This window comes from Rhinopithecus roxellana, chromosome 6, assembly GCF_007565055.1.
Source record: "Rhinopithecus roxellana isolate Shanxi Qingling chromosome 6, ASM756505v1, whole genome shotgun sequence".
Taxonomy (NCBI): Eukaryota; Metazoa; Chordata; class Mammalia; order Primates; family Cercopithecidae; genus Rhinopithecus; species Rhinopithecus roxellana.
The window spans coordinates 30,223,833-30,249,452 of record NC_044554.1 but is presented as its reverse complement, the minus strand read 5'-3'; the positions used below and the strand labels follow the sequence as shown (position 1 = coordinate 30,249,452).

The following is a 25,620-nucleotide window of genomic DNA, read 5'->3' as shown; positions in this document are numbered from 1 at the left end:
GGCCTCCCATACTTTTATAAACTTAACCTCAAAGGAATTTGAGGAAAAAATTCCCAAATATAATTCTACTTTTTCCATTTTTTTGGAAGGGACGAGGTCTCACTCTGTCGTCCAGGCTAGAGTGCAGTGATGCAATTTCGACTCACTGAACCTCAAATTCCTGGGCTCAGGCAATCTTTCTGCCTCAGCCTCTTGAGTAGCTGGGGACTACAGGTACACTCCACCACTCCTGGCTAAGTTTTTTAAATTTACTTTTTGTAGAGAAAGTGTCTCACTACAGTGCCCAGGCTGGTAATTCCACTGTTTTAAAACAGAAAACGTTACGCGAACAATTTAAAAGAAAAAAAAGAAGATCTCCAGAGCAGCCTGTATGACACATCTATTTGAAGAGATAACGCACTTTTAGGCTTCTACAGAATCTGAATCAAGGGAAGTAACTGTGCCACTGACTGAACTTGTATTGATCAAACAACAAATCAAAAGGATTCTATAAAATTCAGGGCCAGTTTAGCCGTGTTTAAAATGAAGAGAAAAACTGTGGTCTTTACCCACAGTGGGAGCACACAACTCAGAAAAGAGCATTTGAGTTTGCAGTTGAATAAAGAAAAGGAGAAGGGTTAATATGCATTCATTAAGTCAACAAATATTTGTTGAGCATCTAATACAAGCCAGGGACTACGATAGAAACTGAAGACTTAGCAATTAACATAACAGAAAAAAATATCTGTGACTTTATACAGCTTAAAATCTAGTTGGATAGAAACAGTCAAAAACAAAGTGCCAGGTGCAGTAGCTCACGACTGTGATCCCAGCACTTTGGGAAGCTGAGGTAAGTGGATGACCTGAGGCCAGGAGTTCAAGACCAGCCTGGCCAACATGGTGAAACCTCGTCTCTACTAAAAATACGAAAATTAGACAGGAGCAGTGGTGCACACCTGTAGCCCCAGCTACTCATGAGGCTGAGGCATGAGGAAACACTTGAGCCCAGGAGGCAGGGGTTTCAGTGAGCCAAGAATGTGTTGCTATACCAGCCTGGGCAATAGAGCAAGACTCTGTCTCAAAAAAACAACAACAAAGTAAAATGTTACATGTAAAATGATTTTGAGTGCTAAGGGAGAAAAAACAATACAGGTAAGTGAGTTAAGGCAAGGGTGGCACACAAAGGAACGTGAGCTGAAGGACTCAGAGTCCCTGCTGTGTGGCAAAGCTCATGGGACACAGAGATCCCACCAACCAAAGGCAGTTCACCAACAGCAAACCCAGGAGCAAACTAGGTAAGAACATGTTTTCTAGTAAAGATTCCAGAAATAATTAAATATCCACTTAATGCATATTTCAGTTCATCCGCAACACCTCAGTGATCAACACAGCTTTAGAGAATTTTGACCAGGCATGAAAACTGGCATTCAAGAGCTGCTTGCTGGCCCCGTTCTGGTTAACTAGTAGGTCTCATCATCCTGAACAAAGACTAAAAGTTAACACCATTTTATAAAACATATTTATGCAAATAGCCATTCTCTGTTACTATTATCAAGCCAAATTTTAAAAATTGATTTATTATAAAGCTGATCCTGAGGCTATGTCATTCTATAAGCTCTAACATTGACTATTTGGTTCTAACAAAATCTCATCCTTAAATATGTGTAGCTAATTTGATGGTCTATATTTAATTTGTAAATTTGCTTTGGTTTTATCATAAAGGAACTTATATGAAATCATATTCATAAAATGAAAGTCAAATTAACCCTGGGATTCCAAACAACACTCAAGTTTGAAAAACACCACATGAGAAATAAAAATGGAGTACTGAAGTAATTCAAGAATAAAATGATAAGGGCCCTGACTGGGTTGACAGCAGTGGGCATAGAAAAAAAAAAACGACTTTTAATTTTAGAATTAAAAATTAAGTCTAAAATTTAAAAACCAGATGCAATCATATGAGAAGGAAGGACAGGTCAAAAGATAATTGAACCCTAAATGAGCCACTGCTACAACAGAGAATACAGAACTTCACTGAGGTTAATTATTCACACAGTAATTAGCTAGCATAGAAAAACAAAAATGGTAGTTCAAAGGAAGAACACCATTAACACCATTCTTCAGCATTTTGGTCTCATGACCTGTTTCGTTTACATGTGTTATAGCTATTAACACTTAACATAACAGAAATGAAAAACTAAGAGATTTTTTACAATTTACTTTTATTTATTATTTATTTATTTATTTTCTGAGACAAGGTCTCACTCTGGCTCTGGCTGAAGTGTAGTGGCTGCAATCATGGCTCACAGCAGCCTCACCCTCCTGGGCTTAGGTGATCCTCCCACCTTAACTTCCCAGGTAGCTAGGACCACAGGTGCACACTACCATGTCTGGCTATTTTTTTCTATTTTCAGCAGAGACAGGGTTTTACCATGTTGCCCAGGCTGGTCTTGAATTCCTGGGCTCAAACTATCAGCCCGCCTTGGCTTTCCAAAGTGCTGGGATTACAGGTGTGAGCCACCACACCTGGCCCATTTTTTATTTTTATTAAAAACTGTAATAGCAAGCCCTCAGTATCCATGGGGGTCTTGGGGGGTATTGGTTCCAGGAACTTCATGAATACCAAAATCCACAGATGATCAACTCTTATATAAAATGGCGTAGTATTTGCATATAACCTATGCACATTCTCCCTTATACTTTAAATCATCTGGCTCTAGATTACTTATGATCATCTAATACAATGTAAATGTTATATAAATTGTTGTTATACTGTATTATTTGTATTTTTGTTTTTTTTGTTTTTTTTTTTTTTTTTTTGGAGACAGAGTCTCACTCTATCACCCAAGTTGGAGTACAGTGGAGCAATCTCAGTTCACTGCAACCTCTACCTCCGGGTTCAAGCGATTCTCCTGTCTCAGCCTCCTGAGTAGCTGGGATTACAGGCACACACCACCACACCCAGCTAATTTTTGTATTTTTAGTAGAGACAGGGTTTCACCATGTTGGCCAGGCTGGTCTCGAACTCTTGACTTCAGGGGATCCACCCGCATTGGCCTCCCAAAGTGCTGGGATTACAGGCATGAGCCACAGCGCCCGGCCTGTTTTATTATTTTATTCGCTTTTTTCCCACAAGTATTTTTGATCTGCAGTTGTTGAATGCACAGAAGCCGAACCTGCGAATATGGAGGGTCAACTGTATCTATTAATATAAATAACACATTTTTAAAAAGAAACTATTTTCCTTAAAAAAAAAAAAATTAGTGAGTAAGGGCAAGCATGGTTGCTCATGCCTGTAATCCTAGCACTTTGGGGGGCTGAGGCAGGAGGATCACTTGATCCCAGGAGTTTCAGACCAGCCTGAGCAACACAGCCTTCTTTTATTAAAAAAAAAAAAAAAAAAAATTAATTAGTAAGTTGTGTTTTACATTTTTGCCAATTTCTTTAATATCCGTCTAATAGGAGACAGATTATCATAACTGTTTCTGCATTCAATCTGTTCCAACATGTTGTTCTGGTTCAAGTATATGAAGAAAATCCAATCTGAAACATACTTAGCTAAGAAAAAGGAGAGTTTGAATAGCCTTCTGAGGTCATTGTGGATCTCGTGCTTTGATACTACACCAAAACAGTTCTAGTGGAAAGTGGCTAGTTCAGTTCACAATTCAATCTCACAGGTACTTTTCCTCAAAATAACCACCATACTTCAGTTAGCAGTGGTAATTTCTTACAAGATTAGATGCAATATGGAATCCGAAATTGTATCAGTGAACTTTTCCTACTCTACCACATTAACATTCATTAGTCTATTCACTTAAATGAATCTTTAAACCCGTGCACGATGTTATAAATCATCATTCCTCATCTAAAAAGTACTGGTCCACTGAGTTATGCAGATTTTCCAGAAGCTGGCATATTTCAAAAAATCATGTTTGTTAAACCCATTAATCTCATCAGAAAGTCTTTAAGTACTGAGAAGCTGTCATGCTCACAGTAACAGACAAAAGTTTTTCAAAAATTTTAATTTTTGCTTGAAAGCCCAAATGTTCTCTCTGCCAACAAATATGGTCAGTTGTTTTCCGTGAAGTGACAGACTCACTTCATTGATTTAAAAAAATGTCTGCCAAATACCTAAGTCTGAATAACCATGGTTTGTCAGACCCTCTTTTAAGTAAAAATGAAATTTCCATGAAAAAAGTGGCTAGTGGAGCTCACAACTTAATCACATGAGTGTTTTTGCTCAAAACCCAACATACCTCAACATGCAGCAGAAGCACTTTACACACATTCCCATCTTGTTGCACAGAATGTTACAAGTGCATGCGTGCAAGGATCAAGATTTAACGAAATTGGCCAGGCGCGGTGGCTCACGCCTGTAATCCCAGCACTTTGGGAGGCCGAGGCGGGCGGATCATGAGGTCAGGAGATTGAGACCATCCTGGCAAACACGGTGAAACCCTGTCTCTACTAAAAATACACAAAAAAAAATTAGCCGGGCGTGGTGACAGGCGCCTGTAGTCCCAGCTTCTCGGGAGGCTGAGGCAGGAGAATGGCGTGAACCCGGGAGGCTGCGGAGCTTGCAGTGAGCGGAGATTGCGCCACTGCACTCTAGCCTGGGCGACAGAGCGAGACTCCATCTCAAAAAAAAAAAAAGATTTAATGAAATTAATCATTTTTAGTACTTCATCAAAGACATTCTTAAGCAAAACTGGCTTTTTTAACTGCAAGTTCTAAGGTGCCAACAGTTTTTACTCATTGCTTTTGCACCATGGGTACAAATGTCCAACACAGGTGTTTTATTTTTTAAGCAAGTAACAACTCAGTATTATTATGAAAATAGTTTCCGCGAGGTTGAGACACAAGAATCACTTGAACCTGGGAGGCAGAAGTTGCAGTGGGCCAAGATATCGCCACTGCAGTCCAGCCTGGGTGACAGAGCGAGACCCTGTCTCAAAAAAAAAAAAAAAAAGAAAAAAAGAAAAAATAGTTCTGATGCCATAGATCCCGGGCCACACTTTGAGAACAGCTCCCTTAAATATATCCAGACATCATATGAAACAGAAGTCATAATACCCTGCCTTTTCTTGCCTCATAGAGAACCTAAAACAGTCAATACATTCAAATTATATATTTCTAAAATTCATAATGAAACCTAGAAATCACCACTCTTGCAACTAGAAAAAGGCAAACAAGAGTATGTGTGAAAAATATTTAAGGAAGGGTACTTTATTATGCCTGACAAACTACAGAATCTAAATTAAAATCTGTCATATGTCAGTGCCAAATTAAGAGACTAATACCTACTAAAATTTGTTTAAATTGCTTCTGTTTTCACTTATCTTCTCCTTCACCACTGTAAGATATCATCAGTAGTTACAGTCACCCTTCTGACCCTCCTGCAACCTTAAGACAACCCCATCCTACCAACCAGCTCCCTAAATACTCACACCTCACCCTATCACCATAAAAGATAAAATAAAAATATTGATCCAGGGACCTTTTTGCTTCCTTAAATGACTCTATTGTTTTTTCAAAAAAAAAAAGAGAATGACAAAAACACACAAGCTCATTACTGTGAGGGGCCCAAATATTCCACTCAACTATCCTGCAAAGTGCTAGAAGAAACTTCTGTTGAAGGACTTGGGGAAAGGCAGGAACAAACAGGTATTATCAAGCAGCCAATAATAATTTACTGAGCATTCTGAAAGTGTGAAATCCTGTGAGAGATCTATCGAAATGTGGAAAATACAACAGGTTTCAGTGTCTTCACTACAGTGGATTACACATGCATGCAACTACAGATGAGAAAGCATAATGAACAGCATTTGCGTTCAAGAAGTCTCATGATAGGAGAAAATAACAGAAAAAAGTAAAGAACATATTTGTAGTCCTGGTTTCTGTAGTGCTAAAAAGTTAAGAGGCAAAGGAAAGTTATACTAATTTAGTAATCTTAGCTGAATGATAGAAAACATTAACTTGACTGTTGGAGGAAAAGCGAGTAGATTCTGCAGTAATATATTTTCCACAACAATAAGATCACTTTCCTCCTTCCAGCAAGAGAGTAAACTAATGATTTCAAACTGAAGTCCATAGACCAATGGTGTTTACCTGAAAGCACTGCTTAGAAAAGAAACGGCCATATACATTTCAACCAATTGAAGAACTGAACTACTTTAAGTGTTTTAAAGAATTTGCTTGAACAACAGATAAAACAGACTCACTAACTGATCTGACATCTGAAGGTTAAAGTTTTCAGCTAGGGGCCATGGCTCACACCTGTAATCCCAGCACTTCGGGAGGCTAAGGCAGGCAGATTGCCCGAGTCCAGGAGTTTGAGACCAGCCTGGGCAATATGGTGAAACCCTGTCTCTACTAAAAATACAAAACAATTAGCCAGGCGTGATGGCATACGCCTATAGTCCCAGATACTCTGGAAGCTGAGGCGGGAGAATCAATCACCTGAGCCCAGGAGGCCGAGGCTGCAGTGAGCCAAGATCATGCCACTGTACTCCAGCCTGGGCAATCACAGTGAGACTGTCTCAAAAAAAAAAGAAAAAAGAATGTTTAAGTTTTTATTGAAAACTATACTAAATCGATTTTATAAGTTAAATCTTCTCATTTCATTGAGTATGTACTCAGTTTACTGAAACACTGTTGGAGGGAAAACGGAAAAAAGTATGTACCAGAGGCCAGGGCGAAGTGGCTCACGCCTAAAATCCTAGCACTTTGAGAGGCCAAGGCGGGCAAATCACTTGAGGTCAGGAATTGGAGATCAGCCTGACCAACATGGTGAAACCCTGTCTCTACTAAAAATACAAAAATTAGCCGGGCATGGTGGCAGGGGCCTGTAATCCCAGCTATTTGGGAGTCTGAGGCAGGAGAATCGCTTGAACCTGGGAGGCGGAGGAGGCAGTAAGCCGAGATCACGCCACTGCTCTCCAGCCTGGGTGACAGAACTTGTCTCAAAAAAAAAAAAAAAAAAAAAAAAAGTACCAGAAACTAAAGCTATGATATGAAATTCATTATAATTCAAAGATGAGACATGAGATACCTGTTATTTCAACACTCCACTGAATACAAGCAAACAAAATGAAAGGGTAAGTCAATCTGATACCAGGTGTTCTTTTTGCTAAGAAGTCTATTTTAAATCTTACACCATGCATAAACCAACATTTAATTTAACTTACACAAATCTAACATACATTGAGCAAAAATTTCAGAGAAAGCTCAATTTAGGTAAATACAAGGGTTCAACCCACCATTCCTGACAGTAAGCGTACGCCTAAGTGAGCAAGAGAGAGGCACCACGAATCTTCTGTTCCCATAACCTGCTGGCCAAGTCGCTCAGACTGAGGGTATTTAGCCACTCAGGAGTGATTCTGATAGGACTGCCCCTAACTGTGCTCAACAGAAGAGCAATGATCTGTTCTCATTCTAGAGGAAAAATGGACTGGTCTTGAACCCAAAAAGAAGGTACTGGTTTGTGGTAAGGCATCTTCCCACAAACTCTGCATGGGTAACTTTGCCTACATGCTATTTTGCCTTGTACATTAACTTTACATCCTAATCCCCAAATAAGATGCAATTTCTTCTATATTCTGAAGACAGAATCATAAAATGGACTAGGTGGTTCAAACTACTAATCCCAAAGCATTTACAGAACCTCTCATGATTTCCAGGCAACCTAAACCAAGTAACCATTATCTAGTAATTTCAATTTTTGAGTTCTGAAAATGCCACAGCCAGTTCTTCCAAGGAAGTACCAATGTCTGCAAAGTGCCATTTCTTTATTCTATGGCTACCAACCAAACCCCTCACTGAACCAGACGCTTCAGAAACTCCTCTGGCTCATGTTGGCCCCAAAGTTCATGATCTAGCTAAGAACAGTAGTAGTTTAGGGAAAGATAGAAGTAAACGAGGTAGGGCAGTTATGAGCAGTAAATCTTTCCATGATTTTCCTATACTTAAAATTTATCACAAATATAAACACAATGCTGGGGTACTACAAAATTTCAAACGCTTCAAGTACTATTTACTTAAAAACTGATGAGATTTGTCAGTATTTGTGCTATGGTCTGAAGGTGTCCCTCAAAAACTCAGGTGTTGTCAATGTAACAGTATTAAGAGGTAGGGCCTTTCAGAGGTGATTAGACTGTGAAGGTTCCTTCCTTGTGAATGCCCTTATACCAGAGTCTGACTGAGGGAGTGGTTCCCAGCTTGCCCTTCCATCTTCCGCTATATGAGGACACAGTAAGAAGGCCTTCATGAGATGCAGGCACCTTGGTCTTAAACTTCCCAGCCCCCAAAACTCCGAGAAATATATATATATATATATATATATATATATATTTTTTTTTTTTTTTTTTTTTTGCTTTTTTTCCTTTTGTGAGACAGGGTCTCACTCTGTTGCCTGGGCTAGAGGGCAGTGGCGTGATTTTGTCTCACTGCAACCTCCACCTCCTGGGTTCAAGTGATTCTCCCACCTCAGCCTCCAAAGTAGCTGAGACCACAGGTGCACATCAACACACCCGGATAATTTTTGTATTTTTTGGTAGAGACGGGGTTTCACCATATTGGCCAGGCTGGTCTCGAACTCCTAACCTCAAGCGATTCACCCGCCTCAGCCTCCCAACGTACTGGGATTACAGACGTGAGCCACCGCACCTGGCCAACTTTTATTCTTTATAAATTACCCAGTCTTGGCCAGGTGTGGTGGCTCACGCCTGTAATCCCAGCACTTTGGGAAGCCAAGGCACACAGATAACCTGAGGGCAGGAGCTCAAGACCAGTCTGGCCAACATGGTGAAACCCTGTCTCTACTAAAAATACAAAATTAGCTAGGCATGGTGGTGGGCACCCGTAATCCCAGCTACTCAGGAGGCTGATGCAGGAGAATCACTTGAACCCAGGAGGCGGAGGTTGCAGTGGGCTGAGATCACGCCATTGCAGTCCAGCCTGGGCAAAAAGAGCGAAACTCCATCTCAAAAATAAATAAATAAATAAATAATTTTAAAAATTACCCAGTCTCAGGCATTCTGTTATACCAGCACAAAACAGATGAAGACAATTTGTTTTACCAAAAGTTACCATCTACTGATTACTATAACATCACTTATCAAAAGCCCAGAGAAACTGGTTTTCTGAGTCTCCACTGACCTATGGAAATGATACAAAGAAATGACCAAGCACAGGGAAACTCATTATATAATTCCTACAGTTACCTTCCTGCTATTTCAGATTAATACCAAGGCTTTTAGGGGAGGAAAAAGAATTTTACCCCATGTATCATCCTCTTTACTTATGTAAATTTCTGCAACCAGTTTGAATTTCTCCCCCAGAAAATGAGATTTTTTTCTACCACATGGCAGGCTGCAAATTTTCTAAACTTTTATGTTCTACTTCCCTTTTAAATATAAGTTCCAGTTTCAGGTCATTTATTTGCTTATGCAAATGAGCACAGGCTTTTAAGAAGCAGCCAGGCCACATCTTGAACACATTGCTGCTTTCAGAAATTTCTTCCACCAGATACCCTAAACATCTCAAGTTTAAAGTTCAACAGATCCCTAGAGCAGGAGCACAATGCTGCCAGTATCTATGCTAACACATAGCAGGAGTGACATTTACTCCAGTTCCCCAATAAGTTCCTCATCTTCATCTGAGACTTCATCTGCCTGGCCGTCTCTGTCCATATCACTATCAGCATTTTGGTCAAAACCATTCAACAAGTCTCTAGGAAGTTCCAAATATTCCCTTATCTTCCTGTCTTATCCTGAGCCCTCCAAACTGTTCCAACCTCTGCCCATTACCCAGTCCAAAAGGTGCATCCACATTTTCAGGTATCTTTATTGCAATGCCCCACTTCTCTGGTATGAGTTATGTATTAGTACATTCTCACATTGCTATAAAGAGCTGAGGGTGGGTAATTTATAAAGAAAAGAGGTTTAATTTGCTTACAGTTCAGCAGGCTGTACAGGAAGCATGGCTGGGGAGGCCTCAGGAAACTTATCACAGTGGAAAGCAAAGAGGAAACCAGTACATTATACATGGCTGGTGCTGGAGGAAGAGAGAGCGAATGGGGAGGTGCTACATACTTTTTAACAACCAGATCTCACGACAACTCACTGTCACGAGAACTCACTATCACGAGAACTCACTGTCACGAGAACAGCAAGGGAAAAGTCTGCCCCCGTGATTCAATCACTTCCCACCAGACCCCTCCTCCAACTTTGGGGATTACAATTTGACACGTGATTCAGGTGGGGCCACAGAGCCAAACTATATCACCTCACAACTTCCATATGGGAAAAGAAGAAAATGAGAGGGCCAGGATGAGTGGCTGACATTAAGACTCTACAGACTCTAGGGTAGAAAAACATGACTTTTTCTTTGGTGTCTAGATTTAAAAGTTGGTATTTCAATTAGTACAGAATGTCTCTTTGTAGAGAATAAGAGAATATGTCACTCTTTATTTGAATAGCCCGAATGGGTAAAAGACTAAGGCATCCAATAAGAAATTTGAAGAAATTTTCTTTTCTAGAAAATGTGGCCAGTTGGCCAATTGTAACAGCTGGCCAGTTACATGCTATTCGTGAATAACAAATCATACCAGACATACGGTAAAAAAGAATTATTTCTTTAACTACAAGGGTACATTCTATAACAAAAATTGGGTAAATTTGACCTTGCCAATTTAAATTTGATTGTTTATAAAGGTAATTTATTCAGATACATCATAGTCCATTAGAGCAAAAGCTTTTAGGTGCTATTATGCCCATAACGCAGAGACACAAACAAGGTAATAGGCTTATAATCAGCATTAGATGTTTTATGAATTGATTAACTTGATAAAGAATTTCGGAAAGATGTATATAACCACTGTATTAAATGCCAGCTAGGGAGAATCATACCACCACCTGTGATGATAATCAAACTCTCCAGAGAAATAGTTTTACCTGGATAACAGAAACCAAGTGCTTAGAATCCCAGCATTTGCACTAAAAAGAACCCTACAGGCAGCAGTAGCCTATTTTTTTTTTGGAGACACAGTCTCACTCTGTCACACAGGCTGGAGTGCAGTGGTACAAACATGGCTCACTGCAGCCTCTACCTTCTAGGCTCAAGTGACCCTCTCACGTCACCCTCCCATGTAGCTGGGACTACAGGCACATGCCAGCACATGCGGCTAGTTTTTTGTAGAAATGGGGCCTCACTTTGTTGTCCAGGCTGGTCTTGAACTCCTGGGCTCAAGCAATCCTCCCACCTCAGCCGCTCAAAGTGCTGGGATTACTGGCGTGAGCCAATGCACTTGGCCATAAAAGCCTATTTTTTAAGGCCCCACTAGCTGAGGGAACCTAGGCAAGTTATTTACTAATTACATCATCTGCAAAATGAAGACATCCTCTCTGCAGGCACATACATGGTAGATAATCAATAAACACAAGTTGTTCATTATTTGTTCATCTCATTCATCTTACCACGAAGAAGAGATCCACAATAGCTACTTGCCAAGGAAATACAACTATTGTAATGGCAGAGCCTCACCCAAAGTCTACCACTCTTTGTACACCATCAAGCTATCGGTGGGATGTAGCCCTTCAAAAATATCTTCTTGGTCTGGCATGATGGTTCATGCCTGTAATCCCTGCACTCTGGGAGGCCAAGGTGAAAGGGTCACTTGAACCCAGGAGTTTGCGACCAGCCTGGGCAACATGAGACTCTGTCTCTATTCTTCAAAAAGAATCTTTATAGCATAACTTGAGCTCTCTATTTCAGGCAAATATTCTCCAAAGAGGCAAAACTGCTTAAGGAATTAAGTGGGGCAATTCAACACTTTCTTCCTCTATGCCAGTTCAAGCAACATTTCTGCCATCTACAGGGCCTGCTCAATTACTCTAGAAAATTATTTCCCAACCTTTTCTGATCCGTAAATAATTTTCAAAGTAGCCCAATACGGGGTTTACAAATAAATTTGCCAATTTTGCTTGCATTATTAAATAATTTTAATATAACACATTTTAGATCAGAATTTCATGAATAAGGATTGCATAGTTTTTTCCTATCTAATGGTAGATCAGCATACTGTTTAAAAAGTATAAAATTCTGGCCAGATGCAGTGGCTCATGCCTGTAATCCCAGCACTTGGGGACTCCAAGGTGGAAGGTCACTTGAGCCCAGGAGTTCTAGACCAGCCCGGGCAACATGACAAAACCCCATCTCTACAAAAAACACAAAAATTAGCTGGGGATGGTGGTGCATACCTGTAATCCCAGATACTTGAGAGGCTGATGTGGGAGGATCACTTGAGCCCAGGAGGTCAAGGCTGCAGCAAGCCATCATTATGCCACTGCACCTAGGTGACACAGTGGGACTCTGTCTCAAAAAAAAGTATGAAGTTCATCTTATTATCAGCCTGGCCAACATAGTGAAATCCTGTCTCTACTAAAAATGCAAAAATTAGCCAGGTGTGGTGGTGCATACCTGTAATACCAGCTACTCGGGAGGCTGAGGCAGGAGAATCACTTGAACCCAGGAGGCGGAGGCTGCAGTAAGCCAAGATTGAGCCACTGCATTCCAGCCTGGGTGACAAAGTGAGATCCTGTCTCAAAAGAGAAAAAAAAAAAGTTCACCTTATTAGAATCTTTTATAATATTCATAAGAACAAATTCTACTTTTCCTATTTAACAAATGATGCATGGTATTAAGTTTTACATAATTAAAATGCATGATTTTCAATAAATTCAAAAGTAAAATATTTGGGGCCAATAAACATGAAGGATACTCAACATTGTTAATGCAAATCAAAACCACAATGAGATAGCTCCACCTCACACCCATTATGTTGGCCACTACCAAAAAAACAGAAAATAACAAGTGTTGACAAGAATGCAGAGACATCAAAACCTTTGTGCACTGTGTGTGGAACTGTAAAAACTGTGCAGCCATTATGGAAAACAGTACTGAGGTTACTCAAAAAATTAAAATAGAACTACCATATGATCCAGCAATCGCAATTCTGGATATACAGTCGTCCCACAGCATATGCAGAAGACTGGTTCCAAAAAATAAAAGACGAATAATAAAAAAAAAAAAGAAGAAGAACAAGAAGACTGATTCCAGGACCACCTGTATACATCCAAATTCACTCATACTCAAACTCCAAAATCTGACCTATGAAACCTGCATATACAAAAAGCCCACCCACCCTATACACAAGTTTCACATCCCACAAAAAGTGTATTTTCTTTTTTTTTTTTTTTGAGCAGGGTCTTGTTCTGTTGCCCTGGCTGGAGTGCAATGGCATGAATAACAGCTCACTGCAGCCTCGACCTCCCGGGCTCAAGCAATCCTCCTGCCTCAGCCTGCTGAGTAGCTGAAACTACAGGCGCATGCCACCACACCTAGCTAATTTTTGTATTTTTTGTAGAGACGAGGTCTCTCTATGTTGTCCAGGCTGGTCTCAAACTCCTGGCCTCAAATGATCCTCCCACCCTGGCCTTCCAAGTGCTAGGATTACAGGTATCAGCCACCACACCCAGCCAAATAGTATATTTTCTATCTATGGCTGGTTGAAAAAAATCCACTTATAGATGGATCCACATAGTTCAAACCTGTGTTGTTCAATGGGCAACCGTATATCCAAAAGAATTCAAAGCAAGATCTCAAAGAGATATCTGTACACCAACATTTACTGCATATTACTCTTGGCTAACCGTGATGTCCACCAACGATAAATGGATTTTAAAATGTGGTCTATACATACAACGAAATAGTATATAGCCTTTAAAGAAAAGAAAAAAATTCAGTCACATGCTACAACATGGACGAACCTCAATGACATTATGCTAAGCAAAATAAGCTAATCACAAAGGGGCAAATACTGTTTAATCCCATGCATGTATCTAAAATAGTCAAAAATCATAGAAACAAAGTAGAAAGGTGGCTGCCAAGAATTTGCGGGGGGGGAGTGGGAATTAGTGCTCAATGGGTACAGAACTTCAGTTGTGCAAGATGAAAAAGTTCTGGAGATCTGTTGTGCAACAATGTGAATGTATTTTACACTACTAAACTTTACATGTTTAAATGGCAAACATGATAAATTTAATATGTGCTTTTTACAATCTTTTTAAAAAAGTAAAATGTTTTCATTTAGAAACTACATGTATATTAGGTACAGGGCAGGTTCTCAACAAACAGTAATTAGTTCTATTATGTGCAAATATATGGTAGGAACTCATATATCTACAAATAGAATATATGAAATTTCACTATAGGCTATGACATCAAAAATACAAAAGCTGCTTTAATTATGATTGAAATTCTTCCACTGTTTAAAAACAATTAACTGTCTATTTTCTTAGATTTTTGTGATTTGCTTAAAGCACTTCTCCAGTCTAGTCTTTAGTATCAAAAACTAAGGCACTAAAATAGATAAAGCAGTCATGACGTATTGTCTTTTTGATACCTTTTTTTTTTTTAAACTTCCTGGAGACGTCTTGATATACTATGTATGAATTTAGCCCATATAAATGCAGCTGAGGAATAAAGATCACTGGGATCTGATTCAAGCCTATAATCCCACAGTTTTGGGAGGACAAGGTGGCAGGACACCCTGGGCAACATATAAGACCCCATCTCCATAAAAAATAAAAAATAAAAAAATCAGCCAGACATCATGTCTCATGTCTATAGTCCTAGCTACTTGGGAGGCTGAGATGGGAGGATCCCTTGAACCCAGGAGACTGAGGATGCAGTGAGCTATGATCACGCCACTACACTCCAGCCTGGGCAACAGAGTGAAACCCTGTGTACAAAAAAAAAGAAAAAGAAAAAAAGAGGCCGGGCATAGTGGCTCACGCCTGTAATCCTAGCACTTTGCAAGGCCAAGGTGGGCAGATCACCTGAGACCAGTTCGAGACTAGCCTGGTCAACATGGTGAAACTCCATCTCTACTAAAAATACAAAAATTGGCCAGGCGTAGTAGCGTGTGCCTAGTGGTGTGTGCCTGTAATCCCAGCTATCTGGGAGGCTGAGGCAGGAGAACTGCTGGAATCTGGGAGACAGAGGCTGCAACGAGCTGAGATTGTGCCACTCCACTCCAGCCTGGGTGACAAGAGCGAGACTCTGTCTCAAAAAAAAAAAAAAAAAGAAAGAAACATCATCATAAGATCAATTTGCAGAATCATTTCATGCTCTTCATTTTTGTTTGTTTGTTTTTTGCCTCAGAGTTTCTCAAGCTTTCTGACTTTGATCAACAGTCTACCAAGGATATACATTAAAATTTTATAGTAATCAATACCATAACAGCCGCTAACATAGTACACTGGGTGAGGATGGTACTTAAATAATTATTTATTGAGTTGCTTACAGAAGAGAGGTCTCCCAAGTCCCAAATCAACTTCACAAATATTTTATTAGTACTTACAATGTACAAAAACCTTTTTCTAAGCTCTGCCTTACAGATAAATAAAAATGAGCTTAAAATGAAGGGAAGAAGGAGAGAGAAAAAGATAGAAGATTAATACACATGTTATGGTACTTCTAAGCAGGAAATAGCTGCTTAATTTGGTTGGGATGGGAGAGGGGTGGTTTCAAGCCACAAGCTAAACAGCATCTTGAGATACTAAAACACAGAAGATACTCCAGAAACAGGACAGGTACAGAATCTCCACGTGAAATTTCCTGTAGACCAGTAAGAAAACAAAGTGAGATCAACAGGAGGAAAGTGTAAGAAAACTACCAGAGCCAGGCACAGAGGCCTGTAATCCCAGCTCCTTGGGAGGCCAAGATGGGAGAATCGCTTGAGCTCAGGAGTCTGAGACCAACTTGGGCAACACGGGGAGAAACTCTGCCCCTAACAAAAATACAAAAAATTAGCTGGGCATGGTGGCATGTGACTGTGGTCCCAGCTACTCGGGAGACTGAGGTGGGAGGATTGTTTCAGCCCAGGTGGAGGTTGCAGTGAGCCAAGATTGTGCCACTGCAATTCAGGTCGGGTGACAGAGCAAAACCCCGTCTCAAAGAAAAAAAAAAGAAAACTAGCAGAGATAATACTAATTCAGAGAGTTCGGGCTGTTCTCCAGACTACCGAGAATGCCACCTTCAGGAATTTCTTAACTTTGAATCCACAGCCACGAGAAGGCTGAGGTGGGCAATGCCACAATCATCTACAGTGGTGGTAAATAACACCCAATGGAGGTCCGACAGCTTAGTTTATGTATTTTTTTCTTTGTTAAACAGGAAAAGGAAAAGTTATGTATTACTTGTATGTTGAAGAAAAACTAAAAATTTAATGTGGGGGCAATTTAGGTGTTGAGCAAAATAACTGGTACTTTACAAAAATAAAATAGTGTACAGAAACCAAGTATATATACTCTGAAAAGCTTTCCTTTTCTATAATAAAAAAATGTACAAGAGGCTGAGGCAGGAGAATGGCGCGAACCTGGGAAGCAGAGCTTGCAGTGAGCCGAGATCGCGCCACCGCACTCCAGCCTGGCTGACAGAGCAAGACTCCATCTCAAAAAAAAAAAAATTTACTCGATTGTCAAAGTAGGCAGACTAAGTTTGGCAATCATCATTTCTACATACCACATTCTAAGATCAAAGTCACTTTTTACTTTTAATATTCTCATTTATCCTTTGAAGAAAAAGTTTAAGATTTAACTCACTAATAAATAAAAAGGTTTGAATTATGCAAAATGAAGAGAATTGCTAAATACAATCATTTTCAAAACTATCTAGTTTAATTCAAAAAAAATTATCATGGCATACACCTAACAGTATATGAATAACATCCTTTTAGTTTACATGTTTCTGCAAATGCGTAACATTTTGTTACACTAAACGACTCGTGAATTAAGGAAAATTTGTTTCACATAATTTATCTGATTATGCTTCCCATATTAAAGTTTTAACTTGATCTTTATATTAAAAATACACAAAATCAAACAAAAATGAATAAAATATTTGCAACACAATCTGACAGATAATGTGACTATGTACCCAGAATATACAAAGACCTCTTACCACTCAACCAGACAAGCCAATTTTTTAAAGGGCAAAAGGTTTGAACCACAAAAAGTATACAAATGGCCAATAAGCATATGAAAAGATGTTCCGACATCACTGATCATCTGAGAAACACAAACTCACAATGAGATACTTAATAATCATTTGATGGCCAAAATTTAAGACTGGCAACAGGAAGTGTCAATGAAAATGTGAAGAAACTGTAACTCCTGCACAGTTACAACTGTAACTTTCAATGTAAAATGGCACAACTATTTTGGAAAAGAGTTTTAACAGTTTCTTACAAAGTAAAATCAATATTTACCACTAAAACATGCCCAGGAAAGACATACAAATGGTCATAGCAGCTTTATCAATAGCTGACAACAGTCCTATGTGTCCATCCATGGGTAAATGAATTTAAAAACTGTAGTATATGCCTACAATGGATTATTAATTCAGAGAGTTTACTACAAGACGGCTGCCATGGCTCATGCCTGTAATCTCAACACTTCGGGAGGCCAAGGCAGAATCATTTGAGCCCAGGAGTTGGAGACCATCCTGGGCGACACAGGAGGACCCCATCTCTACAAAACAATATTAATAATAATGTTAGCTGGGCATGGTGGCACATGCCTGTGGTTCTAGCTACTTGGGAGGCTGAGGTAAGAGGTTCGATTGAGCCCAGGAGGTCAAGGTTGCAGTGAGTCGAGATCTCACCTAAAACTACAAAAATTAGCTGGGTGTGGTGGCAGGCGCCTGTAATCCCAGCTACTCAGGAGACTGAGGCAGGAGAATTGCTTGAACCCAGGAGGCAGAGGTTGCAGTGAGCCGAGACCATGACACTGCACTCCAGAGCGAGACTTCATTTCAGGGGACAGGGAAAAAAAAAGTTGAGGGAATGACTGTAAAGCAGCATGAAAGGACTCTGAGATGATGGCAACCGTTACAGATCTTGATCGAGGCAGCGGTGCAGGTGCATACATGTGTCAAAACTCCTCAAATCATACCCTTCAAATGTGTAAGTTTTATTGTATGTAAATTATACTTCATACAGTTGTTTTAACTAAAAATTAATATAATTTGACAACACCTATTAAAACTAGAAATGTTCATAATCTTGAAACAGCCAACTCTATAAAAAATTGTAACACAAATGCTCAAAGATACATAAGGATGTTCACTTCTTTTCAGGAGAGAAAACAATGTCAATCACAATGGATTGGTTTGCTGCGTAATGCACATTCATAAACTGGAATACTATGCATCCCACTTACAAAAGAGTGTACCTCTAAGTCGGATGGCTTAGAGCAAGGGGCAGCAAACGTGTGTGGTATCATTTTTGTAACTTACCAGTCCTAAGCACATAATTTTAACTTGAGAAGTGTTTGGTTCCATTAATGAGAAAGTACATCAATTCTTTAAAATAAAATTGGCACAATAACTAAAAATCATTTATCCCTTTGTGCCAGGTACAGTTCTAAGGATTTCACATGTATCAATTCCTTTAATCTTCACAACCACCTTATCAGATGTTATCACTGTCCTCACCAATTTACAGACATGGAAGCTCAGACATCAAGAGGATAACACCCCAGACACAAATTGGTAGCTCAAGGATTGGAACCCAAGAAACTGTCTCCAAAGACCACTCCCTTAGAACTCTACTCTCCTCCCCTCTCAAATGCATACTATTACTACTTGAGCTGAGAAAGAAATTCTCAAAGTTAACCTTTAGTCTAAGGTTTCACACGGTACCTTCCATCGAACTACAATTACGTGCTTTTAAATGTAACTTTCTGAATGATTCAAATAAACTCATTCTTCTTGCAGCTGACATATCGTTAATCATCCAGAAAGCCAGCAGATAACACAGAACAGATAATATGTGGAGTAGATAATATAGAGTCAAACAGAACTAAGTTTGGATCCCTACTGCAAATTCCCAACTGGATAATCCTGGGCAAATTCTTAACTCCTCCCCTGTAGACAGTTTCCTTCCGTTTCCTCATCTGCAAAGGTTGTCAGGGTGTGTTACTAAATTTTGTATTCTGGTAAGATATATAGAGAGAGAGATAGATACAGATATATACAGTGTAAAATTTACCATTTTTAACCATTTTTAAGTGTACAATTCTCTGGCATTAAGTATATTCAAAATATTGTTCAACCATCACTATTATCCGTTTCCAGAATTTTTTCATCATTCCAAACTGAAACTCTATATTCATTAAATAGTAACTCCCCATTCACCTCTCCCCTCACAGCCCTGGTAACCTCTATTCAACCTTCTGTCTCCATAGAGTTGCCTTTTCTAACTACTTCATATAAATGAGATCATACAATTTTGTATTTTTGTATGAAAGGTTGTGTCTGGCTTATTTCACTCAGCATAATACTCTCCAGGTCCATCCACGTATCAGAATTTCACTCCTTTTATGTCTGAAATATTTTGAAATGTTTTTATTTTTATTTTGAAATTTCCTTTTGAAATTCTGAAATATCAGAATTTCACTCCTTTTATGTTTTCATTGGTTTGTAATACCACATTTTGTTAATTCACCTGTTGATAGACACAGGGTGATTTTTACAAAAATTAAAAACAAGAGCTGGGTACAGTGGGTCGCACCTACAATCCCAGCACTTCGGGAGGCTGAGGTAGGTGGATCTCTTGAGTTCAGGAGTTCAAGACCAGCCTGAGCAACATGGCAAACCCTACCTCTACAAAAAATACAAAAATTAGCCAGGCGTGGCGGCATGCACCTGTAGTCTCAGCTACTTGGGAGGCTGAGGTGGGAGGATCGCTTGAGCCCAGGAGGCAGAGGTTGCAGTGAGCTGAGATCAGGCATCTGCACTCCAGCCTGGGTGACAACCAGACCCTATCTCCAAAAAAAAATTTTTTTTAATTTAAAAATGTTTAAAAAGTATCCAGGCCGGGCGTACAGTGGCTCACGCCTGTAACCCCAGCACTTTGGAAGACAAAGGCAGGTGGATCATCTGAGGTCAGTTCGAGACCAGCCTGGCCAACATGGTGAAACTCCGTCTCAACTAAAAATACAAAAATTAGCTGGGTGTGTTGGTGCGCGCCTGTAATTCCAGCTACTCAGGAGGCTGAGGCAGGAGAATCGCTTGAACCCAGGAGGCAGAGGTTGCAGCGAGCAGAGACTGTACCACTGCACTCCACCCTAGGCAACAGGAGTGAGATTTCGTATCAAAAAAAAAAAAAAACCACATAGCAGGGTATGGTGGCTCACGCCTATAATCCCACCACTTTGGGAGGACGAGGCAGGTGAATCACTTGAGGTCAGGAGTTCCAGACCAGCCTCGCTAACATGGTGAAACCCAGCTTCTACTAAAAATATAAAAATTAGCTGAGGCTGGGCATAGTGGCTCACGCCTGTAATCCTAGTACTTTGGGAGGCCAGGGCAGGTGGATCACCTGAGGTCGGGAGTTAGAGACCAGCCTGGCCAACATGGTGAAATCCCATCTCTACTAAAAATACAAAAACTAGCCAGGCGTGGTGGTGCATGTCCGTAATCCCAGCTACTTGGGAGGCTGAGGCAGAAGAATCGTTTGAACCCAGGAGGTGGAGGTTGCAGTGAGCCAAGACGGCGCCACTGCACTCCAGCCTGGGTGACAGAGTGAGACTTCATCTCAAACAAAATAAAAAATAAATAAATAAATTAGCCAAGTGTGGTGGCACAAGCTTGTAGTCCCACCTACTCAGAAGGCTGAGGCATAAGAATCACTTTCGAGACTCTGTCTCAAAAGAAAAAAGTGTCTGGGTCACACTGGCTCAGCCTGTCATCCCCATACTTTAGGAAACCAAGCCAGAGGATTGCCTGGAGCCAGGAGTTTGAGATCAACGTAGGCAATGAAGCAGGATCCCATCTCTACAAAAAATAAAAAAATTAAATTAGCCAGCACGATGGTGTGCACTGGTAGTACCAGTTACTCAGGAGGCTGAGACAGGAGGATCTCTAGAGCCCAGGAGTTCAAGGACGCACTGAGCTATGATCTTGTTCTGTCTTGTTATTGTTAATGGAAAACAAGACCAATTATTAAGAAACTGCTAACCATATAATCTAAACACAAATTTGTCATATTTTCATACCAAGTAGTGGAACAGTGGCAAGATGTGGAATGGTGCAACCATCTTACAAATATGACCAGCTGTAACTTTTGAGGTATCACTAAATTTGCTAATCCATATTTAAATCATTTTAAAAGAATGATGAAAAGCATCCCAATAAATGATTCAATTACACTGTCACATCCTTCAGTTCTAGCTCCAAAACCTACCTCAATTTACTCCAATAAAGAACTCATGAATTATAACAAAACAGCTTTTCAGTTAAAAGATCTACTACCCTCTCTCGCCCTTGCCCTTTCCCTTCCTTGTATTTTTGTAAAGGGATCATCAATATCAACATTAATCAAATTAAGCAGACACCATTACTAAATATCCAGATGATTCATCAAGTTCTCTCCAGTTGCCCAAGTGTAACAGTTGCATCTAAAAGATATCTAATCTTCAATACTACAGATTATAACTAGGAAAAACTTGGAACTTGTTCACCTTGACAATTATTTTTCCTTGTAATCATTCCCTATTAAAGAGGGAGAAAAACACCTCTCAAAAGTTCCTCACATGAATACTAACATATCCTGTTCTCTTTGCAAGTTCCTTAAGTCAAATTATTTTCCTACATTTTTCATATTTTCTTAATTCATTCAACTATATTTAAAACCCCATTTCTCTAGCAACTACCAACGTAGGTACTAGGTATACAAAGAAAAAAATAAGACAGAGCCTCTACCAGGAGGCACTTTGAGTGTAAGGAAGAGAGGGATGCATAAACAAGTGATTACAATACAAATTGAGTCATGCTACAATAAAAAATGATCAAAGCCCTATGGGAACAAAGGAGTGTCTGGGAATTCAGGGAAGACCTCCAGAAGGTAATGTATCATCTGACCATGAACCTTTCTCTGAATTTCATGAATTGCTGCTCTTCACTTATGCTCTCCCCCGAAGATTTCACCTACTCATATAGAATCTATCATGATTTACAGAAAAGTTTTCATCTATACTGATATAGACTTCAAGGCTAATCCATAAATCATTGCTAATTAACCACAGAATACATTATATTGGAGGATTTGTCCTTGTTGGTTTTTAAAAAGCAGATCAACTTTCTCAATCACTGTTCATGTAAAGGGTAATACTGAAATAAATTCACAATCCTTGAGCACAGTACCTCAAAAGCAGGAAGATATCCTGGGAAAATTCCAGTATGACTTGGAGAAATTTGCCTGAAATTTTTAACCGGCCAACATAAAGATATTCACTTATATGTATCTGTGCAAGGCAAAGCTAGGTATCAAAGTATCAGAACTTTTTCTAACTACACTAGATAAACAAGTGTGTTTTTTTTCAAGTCACTGCTACTTAAACTGACTAAATACATTCTCAGTTGTACCAGAAAATAATTTAAGATGAATTTTTAAACCAATTCCCCAAAGAGATGTTTTTCAAAGTATCTCATGGCAAGTACAAAGAACAGTAATTATCAAATACAGAACACGCAAGGGCAAAGTTAGAAATTTTTATCCTAGGCTGGGCGTGGTGGCTCACATCTCGATCAGCACTTTGGGAGGTGGAGGCGGGTAAATCACTTGAGGTCAGGAGTTCGACACCAGCCTGGCCAATATGGTGAAACCCTGCCACTGCTAAAAATACAAAAATTAGCCGGGTGTCGTGGTGCGTGCCTGTAGTTCCAGCTACTCGGGAGGTTGAGGCAGAGGAATTCCTTAAACCCAGGAGGCAGAGATTGTAGTGAGCCCAGATAGGGCCATTGCACTCCAGCCTGGATGACACCAAGGCTCTGTCTCAAATAAAAAAGAAAAAAAAATTATCCTAAAATATCCGAATTTCTAGCTCATCTCATAATGGACAAGATTATTAATAGGATTTTTTAATACAGAATTATTAGTAACTAATATAAATGTTACTTTTTTGTTATAATGTCTCAACACTTAGACCAGCACCTGGAACGCCTGTACAGTGGTATCAACACTCTCCAAAATGTATGTAATAAATTTATACTGCACTTATTTGTCTCCATTTTTACGAAACCATAAGTTAGTAGATGCACATTAGATCTTTATCACATAGGACAGTGCAACTAGAAGAACGCCTATGTTTTTCTAACTTGTTTTCTTGGAACATACTCACTTTCCACAAAAACGAGAATTTAAGATGCAATGTTCCTGTTTCCGGGAAACCTTGAATATTACATAACCCAACATACCTCCAAAAAGAGAGAACAACATGCTTTATATCAATGACTAGAATCCTACCTATTCCTAACTTTAGAGACCATGAATAGAAAATTAAAATACATCTTAAATACTTTTCTTGCAAATAAAATTTACAAATAAACAAGTTAGGATTACACACTTGATCCGTATTCTTAAATATGAATTAGTTGCTAACGCTTATGAAGAGTAATAGAAAATAAACTCCAAAACCCCTAAAAGTATTGACTACATTCAACCGTGACAAGATTCGTGTTTTTCAAAGGTTTATTAAATGCTGTTTTATGGTGACATCAAAACTCCAAAAAATTAAGCCGATAACTTCCTTGAACCCTAAAAAGCAAGCCTTTAAGCAAATAACAAAGATACATTTTTATTTCCAAATGAATTTAAATGTTACAGATACTGTGTGATAAACAAAGGAAGTTTAACTGTGGACAGCACACGTTAAATTTCTTAGGCAACAAACATTTCTGCATCCAGCCTTTTCTGAATCACCAAAGCTATTGTTCACAGAAAACGAGACCAATTACTAAGAAACTGCTAACCATATAATCTAAACACACATTTGTCATAGCCATTCTATTTTGATCACCTACTTCTACCACCTCATCCTCATGCAACCCGTCGGGATTTGGGAAATAATCTCTGGCTGAATGACAGTTGATTTCGTTAGCACCTGTCGCCATTCTCAGATGTATCACACAAGTTGGCCAAAACAGCTTGTAATGTTTAAGGATTACGATTCTTTAGAAAGTGGGAACTCACTAGGCGTTCACCAAGTTTTCCAAAAGATCGTGCTTCTCGATTCCTCCCGCTTTCAAAAAGTAACCCTGTGGCACAGATTTTTGGGGGGAGTGGAAGGGGATGTACACAATGAAGTGGGAATTCAACAGGAAGCCCTCCAAAAACACAATCAATAGAATAGCTCGACTCTTCCCTCAAACTTAGCATAAAGCCAGACCAGGCGGCGAGGGCAGCCCGCGACCGCCGGAGCTCAGGGGGATTTCGGGGTGCGTCCTGGGGAAACGTCAGAGGCGAAGCTACTCCGAGTTCCCCGCCGCGAACGTCGTCCCGCGGTCGCCGCGGCCCCAGCCCAGGGTCAGCGCGCCCGGGATGGGGGCGTGCGCGGAGCTGGGGCCGAGCCCTGCCCACCCCGGCAGCGGCCCGCGCCTCCCGACGCCCCTCTCCCGCCCGCCGGCGGGCCCGGGTGTCATGCCCCTTCCCCTCGCGCGGAGCCCTCCGGAGACACAGTCCGTCCTTTGTCTGAGTGCAGACTCGGCGGCTGGGTCCCACCAACTTGTGTCTGTCCCGTCCCACCCGGGCGCTCCCGCCGCGGCCGCGCCACACAAAGGAGACTTGAGGCTCGGGCTGCCACCCTGGACCGGGCACCGGAACGCCCCGACTCCGGCCCCGGCGCTCCGGCCAGGGCAGGCACCGGGAAAGGTGCCCCCCACACGCCCCCCGCCCCGCAGCTCCGGGGGTCCGCGCTGCCCCACTCGCAGGCTCCCGCGGGCCAGCAGTAAGCTCACAGCTCCTTCCGGGGAGGGGGGTCTCCCCTCACCCTCCACCCCCCGCACGCCTACAAACGCGGCGCCCGGGTGAGCCCCGTTCAGGCGATACCCGGGACCGGCACAGTAGCGGCGGGGAGGTCCTGCCGCCGCCGCCGCCGCCGCCCGGTTCGCACTCCTGGAGCCCCACCGGCCGGGCCGCCCGCAGCGGCGCGTTACCTTCGTCCCGCGCGCCGGCTCGCGCTGTTCCCGCGCGTCGCCCCCGCGCGCCGCCGCCGCCGGGGCTCCACTGCCTTCTGTGTCCCACCGGGTGTCGGACGCGACCGGACCGAGCGCCAAACGCGGCAGTCCAATCGCCATCGCTTTTATTTGGCCCCCCCAACCCAATCAAGCACCGCCCCGATTGGCGGGACGCTAGGCGGGCGCCCGTCCAATCACAGGGCCCGCCGGGCTCGGAGGCGCCGAGCCAGCCCCACGCAGAGTGCGCTCAGGGCTCGCGGGCGGGCGCTGGTGGCGCGTGCGCGCGCGGGTGGTGGCGGGGCTCGCTTGAAGGGACGCGACTGGCCGTGTGGAAGCGCTGCCGCCGTCTCTTTGTTCTTTCGCTGAACACACGGCGCCTCTCAGGAAGGCGGTGTGCAGGCAGGCGGGGACCGGGAGACATCGCGGGGGCCCAGAGCCCACTGCGGACGGGAGGCGGGGAGGATGTGTGGCGGGAACGGGCCGAAGGGCGGGACGACGCGCCAGCTGCTCTTGGCGGGAACCGGCGCCGCGGAGTTCCCGGGCGGGGGAGGGGCGGGGGAGGGG

At 41.4% G+C, this 25,620-nt stretch overlaps 1 protein-coding gene across 9 annotated transcripts in view; it reads right to left on the bottom strand.

The window, feature by feature from the left end:
• The window catches only part of EZH2 (enhancer of zeste 2 polycomb repressive complex 2 subunit), a 73,984-nt gene extending 48,788 nt beyond the window's left edge, over nucleotides 1–25,196 (bottom strand). For 7 of the 9 annotated variants that reach the window (XM_030932933.1, XM_030932939.1, XM_030932938.1 and 4 more), the window contains exon 1: nucleotides 25,036–25,196. Coding sequence is in view for 1 of the 9 variants with exons in the window: in XM_030932937.1 (XP_030788797.1) it covers nucleotides 25,036–25,176 (141 nt within the window). In the remaining 8 variants the exon portion in view is untranslated. The remainder of the gene's footprint in view (nucleotides 1–25,035) is intronic. The other 2 variants (XM_030932942.1, XM_030932937.1) reach the window with 2 other exon arrangements.
• Between the last annotated feature and the right edge of the window lie 424 nt (nucleotides 25,197–25,620).